The following is a 14,048-nucleotide window of genomic DNA, read 5'->3' on the forward strand; positions in this document are numbered from 1 at the left end:
GATTGTTTACCAAAAAAATACCAACAAGGTCACGGAACGTTTATTTTTTTTGTCGGTTTTGATACTGCATTATTATTCCACAATTATTTTTCAAAATGCTTATTGTTTCGATTAGGGGATCAAACATCCTGAGTCTGATTCCCAAACTCGGGAGAAAAAACACCAATTTTTAATAGAAAAAAATCAGTAACTTTCTTTTGACGATTATTCTTACATGTTAATTATGACGTTCGTTTGAACTTGTCAGTGATGCTCGAATTTCATTTCTCAAATTCATATTTAAATTGTATAAGTTTATACAATCTATAAATGTGTATCAATTACCCTTCCCGAATGCTGAACTCATCGTTCTTACAAACAAAAACACATGGAGTTCCTGAGATCATTATTGTTGCTATTATTGCATCTATTAACTGCATGGAAACGTAAGCTGAAAGTTAAGATTCTATAAATATCACTTTGTTTTCTTTTACAAATATCTTTCCAAATGCTAGTATATAAGCTTCGTTTGATTTTAAATTGAAAAGCACTTCCGTATTAAATGTACATTTTAAGGCATGTGTAACACCAATAACTAAAAGACAAATTACATAAAGAAACGAAAGCAGAGAAATATCAGAAATATTATAAATGATTTGATAGATTAATTCAAGATTGCTGATAATGCAACACACAAGACATACAATGTCGTTAAAGGACTTTTAGATGCAAGTGGAAACAAATAAGGGTACTGTATATTGATGCATAAAGATATGAATACATATGTGTCTATTTAACTCTCTTAATCACATCCTCACCAAACAAGGCTAACTGTCTTGTATGTAAGGAATAATATTTGCATATTTTTTAAAACTACCATTTTTATAATTCAATTTAGGTCTTCCTGCTGAAGTTAACAAATTTGATAAGAAATCAGCCCATGTCTTCTCTAGTTTATTGAAAGGAGAAAGCTATCCTCACTATGAGTCAAGACTTATGCTTGCTGGCGAACAGGGCACCGGGAAGACAACTTTAGCCAGATATCTTGTCGGAAAACAGCCCACCAGATTAAGAATTTCAACCGATGGGATAGAATTATACAATGGTCTTTCATTTATGGACCGTGAATCAAAGGAATGGCATGGTGGACATCAAGGTGAAACTCTAACTTACAATACAAATGCTAGAAAAATATTGAATTTTGTCTGACAATATTGAAGTAACGCATCAGTTTCAGGCTATAACTTGAAACACAATTTTATATTGTGGGTATTATTTCTATGTCCTGATGCTACGCCATTAGCTAGTATACTACATTTTTCAAAATCTTTCAAGAATGATACATATTCTTTCATTGCTTTCTCTTGCAATAACATGTTTTTTGTATAATTCTGAATATATGACAAATAACAAGATAGGTTTCTCGAAAATGTAGAAGGAATAACAAGACTTATATATGCATATTATAATTGTTTTCTGAAAAAAAGAAATAATTAAAACTTTGGTTTCGAATAACATAAATCAAGGGTACAGATGATTACCAATGTTCAAACACAAAGTAAGCAATACATTTGTACATAGTCGTATATAAAAATACAAAATGTACTTTCCTGTCTACTGGGGCATCAATGCCTCATCCTCTGTCAATAAATATTGCTATGTTTGATAGAAACACTTTCTCTAAAATGACTACCTCGCCCTAGAAATAATCAATTTTAAAATTGTAGACTCTCAAAACATCTGGGTGTCAATGTACGTTATTAGATTTGGCTCATAGCACCAATTTCGTTGATAAGTATACGGTCTTATTATTAAATGTTCCTACACCTTTCAGGATCAACATAACTGTTTCAGGTTTGTGGACACTATTTGTATTCAATGTTATTTTTTTCTTTTATTTCGATTTTCAACTGTTATATGTCTTTAATGTGACAATTTGTTTGACATGCCCATGTTTTAAGTTACGTTGTACATACAAAGGAACGTTCTTTATACATTTATATGTAACTGGTAAACTAATAAACAGGCATTTTGTTATGGCCAAATGTAACTACATTCTTTCACATGTCCTCGGGGTGATTTGCTGGGCCTGTAGTTTTGTTATTAAAATGGGAAATCACACCATTTACTAAGATGAGACCATAATATACGATTACTGGTAAACTTTAAATAATCTTAATATTGGTACACATAATCATACATCTTAAGCTTGTTATTCAACATGTTCAAGTAAATTATAATGACACCTGGTTTTATTACGCTTTCGTCCAAACTGGTTGTCTAAAAGAAACAGTCAATATTATTTCATAAGTATAAACACTGATAGCAGTATTCTATGCATAGAAGCCTAACTAGTTCAACACAAATGCACATGAAATCTATTAATTAAGTTTGATAATGAACTAGTATGGAGGAAAACACACACAATTGGAGTAAGTATGTTATGTATATTTTTATAGCTAAACAAAGTAGCGTATGGATATTGAAATAGTCATCAATGTAATTGTCTCAATTTTTAGCGCAGTATAAAAACAATATCAAATGTCGCCTTTTGAGATTCATAATGTAAGGTTTATCAATATCTGACATTGGTTGTGTATTTTGTATATATGTACACACATATCATTTATTGACCTTATATATACGAGTTTAACTTTTATTGACAGTTCTGAATTATCATTTAAAACATCGAAATAAAATGAAACGCACGCATCTAACATGACATCATAACTATTTAATACAAATATAATGTACACCCCTTGCTACACTTGTAAACAAATTAATATGTCAATAATAATTATGACTAGAGTGAATGCTGTTATATAACGTATTGTACATATCAATTTCAGATTTCTCCCTGGAAGAAATAACCGTTAGCAGATCCCTTTTGAAAGAAAAAAAACTTAGTAAAAGTGTTAAATTAGATGATTCAACACCATCCAGTCAAGATGTACCAGTCGAGGCACAAATAAAATCAATCCCGGGAAGCAAAAGAAACCTACAACATAAACCAAACGACACATTGTCGTCCGATACACCATCTGAATGGCCAGAACATGAAGGTTTGCTATCAAATAAAGTTACTACGATACCGTATGATGACATGTAGAAGTAGTTTATTCATTTGTTTTGTTAAGTTGAGCTTCACTTGCAAATTATATTTTTATTCTTATGAAGAACTTTTTTTCTCTCTGTAAGTTAGTCATTTCTAGTTGTGACCTAATGTCACCTTATTATGCTACCGGACTATTTTGAAACTGTGACGGTAACCTACTTTGTGGTACTTTTAAAAGAAGCTAGAGTATTGCTATGTTATATTGATCCTCATTCAAAATAATTTCGTGTAATCAATAACTAAGATTCGTGTCTTGGGATTACAATGATTTCTAAATAACCAACAAAAGAACGAGGCGGGGAGTGCTTCAAGGAGACAAAAACCCGACAAAAAAGCAGAAATCAAACGTCAACAATAAAAACTCAGAACGAATAAATATTTTTTAAGTTTTCTCTTACTTTAAAATTTGCTGGTTATAAACATCAATGAAAAGATGAATGAATGAAAATCAAAAAACTTCGGAAAGTCCATAATCTGACGGCAAACTCAAATGACAAAAGACATCCAAAACTATAAAACTATATAATTCACTTTAGAGTGATTTGGTCAATTCAGTAGTGATTTTTGAGAAGCATGAAACTTACAAAAAAAAAATAGAAAATCAATATTCAAACAATTATGCTCTTAGTTAATCATGAAATCTAAAATTCTGCTTTAGTTATATCAAATATCCATCAACATGCAAAAAATATATAGTATGTGAAAAAAGTAATGCCATACAATACATGGCTAGTATATGTAGTAAATAAGATATTTATCATGGTATACATTCACTGGGACTATTATCTAGTCTTTGGTTATGTTGTTTAGGGCTTTAAGACCACGAGATAACGTCCCAAAATACGTAAAATGGGTACAATTCAGTGTTTTCATATAGGAATGTTTTTCCGAGCGAGTACCCGAGTATCACCCAGTAGATCCAACTAGTATTCGATTAGTAAACCATCACCGAGATGACAATCTCTAGTTGTGACACACGATGAAACATTAAGGATATTCGCTACTCTGTTTAAACATATACAATCATTTATACCTATAACTTTCAGAACAATAGAAGTCTCCTTGAACACTGAAAAGTCTAATATACCATACCAATAAAACAGTAGGTGTCTTCTAAAGCACATTAACAAGTCTCCTGTACCCTACCACAAGGAAAAATAGATGTCTCCTAATAAATGCTACCAATTCTTATATACCATACCACATACAAATGTAAATGTCTTTAAGTACATAAATAAGTCTCAAGAACCATACCACATAGAAAAAGTAGAAATCTCCGCCTAAAACCTAACAAGTCTCATACATATATACCATACCACAAGAACAGTTGATGTGTCCTTATAGACAATAACTAGTCTCATGCATCATACCACATTTATCTATATTTCTATAGATGCTTAGAGTAGAAAAGGAAATGTTCAACTAGGATGGAACATATATCTTGCCGTACAGGATACTGATATCATACGCAAAACTTTATAATAACTATTCTAATTTTATTAACAAACTAGTATACTAAAACACTATTGTATACACAGTATACTAAAATCATATTCACAATCATTTCTACATCTTTTATACTAAATACATATGAAAATAATAATAAATGTATCATTTGGCTTTCTAGGGGGCTACTCGTTAAAACTTACAATAAAAATAACCATATGAAAAAACACTACCTACTCAAAACAATTTTTAAATTAATTAAAAAGTAAATTGTCTAAATTATGCAATTTAAGAACCTGCAGTAGAGCCCTGACAGGTGAAAAATTAATTTAAGAAACCTGACTGGTAGAGCCCAAACAGGTATAAATTTGAAAAATCAGAATGTCTGCGGTAGATCCCAGCAGGTACTTATAGAACCTGAGTGGTAGAGCCCACACAAGTATGAATTTTGAAAACTGAGAATTCCTGCGGTAGATCCCAACAGGTACTTTTAGAACCTGAGTGGTAGAGCCCAGACAAGTATGAATTTTGAAAACTGAGAATTCCTGTGGTAGATCCCAACAGGTACTATTAGAACCTGACTGGTAGAGCCCAGACAAGTATAAATTTGAAAAATGAGAATTCCTGCGGTAGGTTCCAACAGGTACAAAAAATAACTTAATTATCACCCTTAAATAAAACAAAGCCTACATAAATAATAAAATGTATTAATGAATTGGGGGAAAATAATTTCCCTGAAATTAAGTAGGCCAAATTAAAACGAGTAGCATGAGTGAAAGCCCCCAAGAAATGATACATATACATATAAAATATATATATATATATATAATAATGATAATACAAAATTTTCCATATACCATAAAGAGAATAGTACTTTAATGGAATTTATATATGAAAATGAAAACGCATAAAATAAAAAACCATACTATATAGATTCAACAAAATGTAGTTTTTATAACTCTTTGATATAGTACTGAACATGTATCAAAAATTTAGGAACAACACATTCTGCTTTGTGCTTTGCAAACAGTTTTTGGGTCAGTTCTAATGTAACGTATATAACAATCGGATGACCATCTTCCTAAAGTCTGAATAATATGGTCCTCGACCCCTGCGGCTGCAGCTGATGTAGCAGCTCCAATTCGAAAAGAATGACAACAAAATTTACTATCAGTATACCCTAATCTGAACAGGGACGCTCGAAGCCGAGCTATAAATGTATCTCTAGACAAAGGAGCGTTATTATACTCATCGTTAACAAATAAATAAGAATCTGGCCTAGCTCCATGATTTTTTCTTACTTGTATATATCTTCTCATCAAATCAACTGGGCTGAAAATATCATTTTCAAAAATAGTAATGTTAATACCTTCTCGAAATGGGTCACATTTGGAGGAATTCAGATGTACTGTGAAATTTTGAAAGTTTAAATCGAAATCAATGTTTTGAATTAAAAGTGTGTCCTGCCTGGCAATTTTACTACTATACGTAAATTCACCACATCGGAGAAATCCAAAAAAAGCTAGATTAAAAGAGCACTGTAACATTAAGTCGACGAATGGAGAAAAAACTCCTTGCTGTAACATACAGCACAATTGTTTCAAAATTTGAGATGTAATAGGTAATCTCTTTTGTTTAACATTGTTCTAAGACTTTTTAATACCTCTTAATATACACTCTAAGCGTGCACAATTTGACAAAGGGTCAGGATGTCCTATTCTTAAATAATTATGCCTAATTCCTGCTAAATACAATTTAATTGTAGCATGGGCTAGCTTAAGAGAATTCTTGCAATAGGTTACAAAATAAATTAAGCAATCTTCATCTATTATAGGCACACTATTTATATGATGCTGATTAGTCATAGCCATAAATGTTTTAAAACATAAAAATCCAGAATTATAAGTCTTTCTAGGACTTATACATAAGGATGCCTCCCATAGTTCTTCAACTTGTTTAATTAGACCATAATCAAATGAGCTGGAGCTAGGCAAGGTGTGGGTATCTGATCTGCTTTTGGTGCCAGCTTTCGAAATTTCTCCATCTGATAACGAGAAATTGAATCTGCTATTGAATTTTGTGTGCCAGGAATATGTCGTACATGAACCACATAATTATGCATGGCGGAATGAAAAGTTAGCTTCCTCATTAACTTCATTATACTTGGAACCTTTGAACGACCTTTAGTAATAATTTCAACCACACTTAGATTATCACAATAGAAAAGAATACGTTTTCTAGGCCAATAATGCCCCCAAAGTACGCAAGCCATAACGATGGGATAAAGTTCGAAAAATGCAAAATAGGATTCTTCTGTTAATATCAAATCTTCCGGAAAATTGCCTTGAAACCAATGATTTTGGTAGAATCCACCAAAAGAAGTTAATGTTGCATCTGTAAATAGTTGGATGTCTGCAGCCTTAATTATGTTGTCATTCAGAAAAAAAACTCCATTCCAATTATTCAGAAACTTTGAACACATAACTAGATCGGGTCTGCAAGCTTTGATATGCACGTGATGAGATAGTTTTTTAACCTAGTGGACAACTTAATCAGATGTGATACGAAAGACCTCCCAGGTACAATTACTCTGCAAGCAAAGTTCAAATGCCCTAAAAGGCTCAATAGTTCTTGTTTTGTGCATTTGTTTCGCCTACTAAAACTGTCAATTATCTCTTTAATTCTAACAATTTTCTCTCTAGGTAGACGAGCTTCCATTTTATTTGTGTCTAAGGATATACCCAAATACTCTAAGACTACGCAAGGACCTTCTGTTTTCTTAGCTAAAAATGGTATACCCAATTCTTTGAACATATTTAACAATCTGGTCATAGTTGCTTGTGCATTTGCTTCTAGAGGATCAATAACCGGGAAATCATCTAGCAGATGTAGTATATTTTTTATACCATATTTATTTTGTGCAATCCAACATATAGCTGTAGAAAGTGTGTCGAATATTTTTGGACTAGATCTGCATCCAAAGACTAACCTTTTGAAAAAAATAGAACTTATTATCCCACTGTATTCCATGAAAAGGCCACAAGTCCTGTTTTAGAGGCATAATTTTAAATGCGTCAGTTATATCGGTTTTAATTAGCCATGACTTAGAACCTAATTTCTTGATTAAATGTATTGCATCATCAATAGTAACGTATTGTAAAGACAATTCTTCTTTGTCGATTAATTCATTTAAACTAGGGTGATCTACATTTTCATGTGGTGCTGACAAATCAACTATCAAACGCTTCTTTTTACTGTATTTGTGTTCGGCAAGTCCAATAGGATTGATACGAAAGTTTGTGTATGGGAAACTATCAAAAGGTCCCAGCAAATACCCCTAAGATACCTCAGATTGTAATAATTCGGATACACATGATGGGTTTGATAAAGCTGATTTCAGATTTTTACAAATAATCGAGCTAGAAGGTAGAGTCATCAATCCTGCATGAAACCCTGAACTTAATCCGTCAATTAAATACTGCTTAAAATCAGGGTCAGGATGATCAATCAAATGTTTGGATAAAATGTTAATTCTAATAGGTGTAGATACTGAAAAGTCGAAGTTCATTTGGGGATCTAAAATTTCTTTTGGTTGTTGGACCCGATCCTCTGAGGCCCATTGTTGCCGTTTTTTGACTGAATACACATTGTTTTTGGATGCTCCCCTTGACAGTTCAAACAAACATGCTTATTGCGACACCTTATAACTGAACATCCTTTAATGCCATTGAAATTATTACAAATTTCTCGACCTAAATGATATGATCTGTTTCTTCCATAGGAGTCTACAGATTCATCATTCCTTACTCTGCTACTCTGACTGGTTTGGTTACAAAAACCAGAAGTGTGGAACGTGCTACCGCAAAGGTTGCAACTGTTCGGACGTGTATTTGCAAAAATAGAGTATTATTTCTAATAGACCAATCCACAGCTATGTTGTTAAAACGCATATGAGCTGCGGCATCTAACGAAAATCTCCTGTGGTATTCGTAAAAACCCTTACCTGGGTAGCGAGAGGCCATATCGACTATATCCCCCTCATAAATATCGAGTTCACTTCTCATGTGGGGGAAGGCAGAGCACCTTAGACTTTTATATATACTAAACGCCTAGATGAACTCTCCAATGGAAAGAGATCTAGTTAGCCTAGGGTCAGTTTTGTAATTCTTATCATCCCAATCAAACATTTCACTAGTCCCCGAGACCACGTTATACGGAATAAGGAGGGATGCAAGGTTAATGTCCAAACCTGATATTATGTTCTTTCTCAGCTGGGGATAAATAGTCTCCACGAATGTCAGAGTTTCCGCTGAATATCCCCTAGACGTTCTCACACTTCTCGCTGCCGCTGCTGGTATTGTGGTTCTATTTAAAGATGCATATGCCGACTCCAAGTTATGGGAATTCCCCGAGTTGTTTATATCTTTACTATGCCCACTTCCGGTTGAAGTGAAAGTAGGGACAGCAGCTTCTTCCTGACGAGTATTAGGTTGTACCACTAAAAGTGAGTTCACCTTCCCGTTTAAAGCCGACACATTTTGCTGTAGAGACTGTACGGTCGACGATAGTCTCGAAACTAAGTTTATAAGAGTTCTTCCTTCATTTGATGAAGTGCCGTTAGTTGGAGCCACGTGATCCTCTTGAATCCTAACTGGTGCATTATGGGATCGCGCACCACCATATATGGTATTTGCTTCATCTGCTATGTCTGATATATCCACTGTTTCTGTTGTATTGTCACTATGCGAAGAGTCTTCAACACTATTAAGAATTCTCACTAAGGTCAACCTTTTGGCGTTTTTTGGCACTTTAAGTTTTAATCTAGTTACTTCTTGGCGAAGTCTTAATAGAGTCCAATTTTCTTTCAATGCCGGGTCGTATTGTGGTTGTCCCGAAGGTCTGCGACTGACCGGACCCATTACGGCAAAAAAAATAAAAAATTTAAAACAATCACTAGGATAGGTTGATCAATGAAGTCGTTATTAACGAAACTTAAAAACAAGTACAAAAATTCTTATCCATGGTACGAAAAAAGTAAAATCACAAAAATACTGAACTCAGAGGAAAATCAATTTGGAAAGTCCATAATCACATGGCAAAATCAAAGAACAAAACGCATCAAAAACGAATGGACAAGAACTGTCATATTCCTGACTTGGTACAGGCATTTTCAAATGTAGAAAATGGTGGATTAAACCTGGTTCTATAGCGCTAACCCTCTCACTTTAATAACAGTCTCATCAAATTCCGTTACATTTACATGATGCGTTAAATAAACAGTCACAATCAATAAAATAGTCAAAATATGGGAACATCAGTCATCATCGTATAACACTTTAACAGGACGCACTCCTATATGAATATGTTTCCAGATGACAAGTCCAATGAAAAAAAACCGTATTAATCCACTAAAATATAATGTCCAGTTTTGATTCACAATTAATATACTGTACACTTGAAGAGAACAAAAAGTAAAATTGTATGAATAAATTATCCACAAGTAAAAATATGACTGCTAACAGTGCAATTCTCAAACGACAACTGCCATCCTATCAAAATTATATACAGATGATTCTCTGACATGTCTGATAACACCTATGCTGTCATCAAGCTGTTTCCCATTTATGATATAATACCTATCCCTTAATCTCTAATTAAAACAGAACTGACAAGCTGACAAGCTAACAAGCTGACCTTAACATTAATGAAAACAAACCAGCGGAAGTTAAATCATGGGAATTTATCAAAATATGTATAAACTATAATTCAATTTTATTTAAATTACCATATAATCATATAAATTTATTATACTTCACGTTAAAATGCCATATTTTGATTGGCTTAGACGAGGGTGTCAATTTACTCTATCACATGGCTGAGCGGGTGACAATTTTTTTTAATATTAACCTCTCGCTTAGACCAATCAGAAATCGACAATTCAAAGAACAATGAATTGAATTTACATCAAGGAATTAAATACAATGCTTAATCGTGTTGGCTCAGATTTTATTATCAACTGTTAAAATAAATAAAATAAAACATCTTGCTTGACTTTTTTTTTCTTTTTCTGATGCCCGTAACGTTGTTATGAACGTGACGTCATAGAAAATTCTTTTAAAATAAAAGTAATCTATAAAAGCCAATAATGATAGGACATTCAGTATAATAAATTAAATAACACAAAGCTGAGAGGGTGATAGAGCAGATTGGAACCCCTCGAAAAGGCATTGTCAACCTTGGCTTCGCCACGGTTGACAATGTTTTCTCGGGGTACCAATCTGCTCTATCACCCTCTCAGCTATGTGTTATTTATATAATATCCACCTTCAGAATAAAAAAACAGTATCTTTCATTAAGCATAAAAAACACAGTCACTGAATAGTATAAACATATATTGTATGAAGAAATACGGAACTTATCATAATGTCTAAAAGAGGAACGAAAGATAGCAAAGGGACAGTCAAAGTCATAAATCTAAAATAAACTGACAACGCCAAGGCTAAAAATTTAAAAAAAACAGACAAACAATAGTACACATGACTAAATTACAGTATTGCTAAAGAATTGTATTTGTATTTTAATGATTTCTTTGAAATTGTAAAAGATAATGACATTATGTTATATTTAGAACAATAACCTATTCTTTACCTTTAGAACGTAGATGTTAATATAATAACAACAGAATATAGAAAAACTGTAATATCTGTATAATGCTAAAAACAGGCGACGCATAGAATTACATTTTGAAATGCCCTGCTATAGAAATAGAAATGATAAAATCTGTTCCATCCTTTTATAACATCAGATCAAATATAGTACTAAATGTTCCTTTCTGTTTAGTACAAACAAGTATTTGAATATACTGTGTAAACGTATTATAGTGATTAATGGGCTTTCTTTATATATATTTATATATTTCTAGGTTTCTTTTCTTTTTGTTTCGTATTTGCTTTTGTGCTTTTTTCTTTTCTTTTTGTTTCGTATTTGCTTTTGTGCTTTTTCTTTTCTTCCTATGTTTGTATTGCCTTCTATATAAATTTACCCAATGCATCACCAAAATCATTGTATGTAAAATCATTATGTTTCTTTTTCTGTTAATTTGGTTTAGCGAATACAGGATATGGGACAGGCATACAAGACAAATTTCCTAGCTCAGATATGCAGTTAAGTTCAATGATTACGAACAGAACAAGTTCATATGAATCTAGAAATAGGAACGAACTACTTCAACCAGACTTTTTATCAGAAAAAGAAAATACTGATTCGATGGATGATAACTCAGGTGGTTGTCGTCCGGAGTCAGGGGTCACTGGAGAGATGCATATAGAAACTGTTACTAAACCTGGAGTCATCAGAAGGCTTAAAAACTTTTTTGGAGTTGCCAAAAAAGTCAAAGAAATCAAAGTGTCAATCACAAAGGAAAAATTCTTAGAAAAGTCTTCTAAAGTTGGGAAAAAGCAGTTGCACAACAAAAAGATAGCACCAATAATTATTTGGGATTTTGGAGGACAGGATGTTTTCTATTCAACTCATCAGACATTTTTAACATACAGAGCTATATACATGATTGTATTAGATGGAAGTAGAACACTAGATGATCCCTGTCCGTCTGAACAGTATCTCCCAGGAAAGAGTGAACATAAAACAGCAAGAGGTATTCGAATACAGTTATTTCGTTTAAATAAACATCTTTATAATTAATGTTAAGTAGATTAATAAACCAAATTTCATTCAAGTGTTCAAAATATGTGTAAATTTTTTTTTGAAATTCTAACCATCTTCAAACTTATATTCAGTATTGCAAGATTTACAAAGCAAGTAGTTTAGATATAAATCATGATTGGTGTGTTCAAATGCCTTTAGTAATTTTTACACAATCATGTGTAGCTATTTTGCTTATTTCTTCGTACAGATTATCTGTTATTTTGGATCAACACCATCGTAACATACTGTAAAGGAAGTGTTCAGGGATTTCCTAAAATTATGGTCGTTTTAACGCACAAAGATCAGGTAAACGCTGTAAGTATAATAAAATACGTAAGTTGTTTGTCGTCAATTGGAGTTATGGAAGGTTTTGACTGTGATTGATATTGTTGTTCCGTAAACAAATAAATGATGTAAAAAAGGAGAATGTGTAATTTTTTAATGTTATCATGAGTTTACTGTTTATTTTTAGTGCAATAATGGCACGTTAGTGGCTTTACTTTAAACCCATATTTACCAAAAAATAAACAAAAACGGATTTTAAGGTGACTCGGGTGTCTTCCTTCTTCTTCTTCTTCTTCTTCTTCTTCTTATGGTATCCAGTTATCCATCATTAGTTGATGATTACTAACTGCTGCGCATGCGTAGGATAATAATAAATAAATATTTACAAAATAAAGTGCCAAAAAATAAACAAATACTAACATGACATGTGGTTAATACTATTTACATAATTACTAGGTTTACTGTTCTATATTGTAGAGAACAGTAGGTGTTAACTGTTCTCTAAAAATATTTAAAGTGGGAGAAAGTACTACCTTTGGAGGTAGTACATTCCATTGTGTAATAGTATACGGAAAAAATGAATATTTGTAACAATCTTTAACTGTAAGTAAATGTCTGTAAGTTTGTGTATGAAGTTGTCGGGTTCTATTGTCTGTTGGTATGAGTAATGTTGATGGTACAGCGACAATATGGTGTACAATTTTATAAAACATTATAAGTCTTGTTTTAAGTCTTCTTTGTTGTAGGGTAGGCCAATTTAAAGTATGGAGCATGTCTGTAACGCTACTGGTGTTGTGATAACGATTACAGGCATATCTAGCAGCACGACGTTGAACCATCTCAAGTTTATTGCATTGTTCAGCAGTATGAGGGTTCCAAACCGAACAAGCATATTCTAGTTTAGGACGTACGAGTGCTAGATATGCCTGAGACTTAATGTTTGTAATGGATGTTTTCAGATTTCTTTTTAGAAAGCCTAGGCTTTTATTAGCATTACCAATGATGTTGTTTGTATGCTGTGTCCATTTTAAATCTGATTGTAGTGTTACTCCAAGATATTTTGCGGAGGAGACAGATTCTAAAGTGTGGCCGTGAAGGATGTAGTCGTGTTTGATGGTATTTTTCTTGTTTGAGGCAGTGAGAACTGTACATTTGTCTGGATGGAAAGCCATCAGCCAGTCTTCTTCCCACTTTGCAGCAGCATCAAGATCTTCCTGAAGGCTATCACAATCTTTTTTAGATTTGATGCTTTTGTATATGATGCTGTCGTCTGCGAACAGTCTGAGTTTACTGGATTTCAAATATTCTGGTAGGTCGTTAATATATACCAGGAATAGAACTGGACCCAGAACTGTTCCCTGTGGGACACCAGAAGTAACTGGAGCAATGTCTGATGACTCTCCATCCAGGACAACTGTTTGTGTGCGGTTTGATAAGAAGGCAGAGATCCAGTTAAGTGTTTCATTTTGTATACCGTAGAAATGTAGTTTGTATAAGAGTCTTTGATGTGGGACTTTGT

The 14,048-nt window shown here is 33.0% G+C and overlaps 1 protein-coding gene across 1 annotated transcript; it reads left to right on the forward strand.

The window, feature by feature from the left end:
• Positions 1–367: 367 nt before the first annotated feature.
• On the forward strand, positions 368–12,749 carry LOC134697589 (probable serine/threonine-protein kinase roco6). Its single transcript, XM_063559873.1, has 6 exons — positions 368–425; positions 878–1,135; positions 2,829–3,041; positions 11,649–12,194; positions 12,453–12,559; positions 12,717–12,749. Exons 1-6 carry the CDS (start codon positions 368–370, stop codon positions 12,747–12,749), a joined length of 1,215 nt encoding a protein of 404 aa, XP_063415943.1.
• The last annotated feature ends 1,299 nt before the right edge of the window (positions 12,750–14,048 follow it).

Source organism: Mytilus trossulus, chromosome 14 (genome assembly GCF_036588685.1).
Source record: "Mytilus trossulus isolate FHL-02 chromosome 14, PNRI_Mtr1.1.1.hap1, whole genome shotgun sequence".
Taxonomy (NCBI): domain Eukaryota; kingdom Metazoa; phylum Mollusca; class Bivalvia; order Mytilida; family Mytilidae; genus Mytilus; species Mytilus trossulus.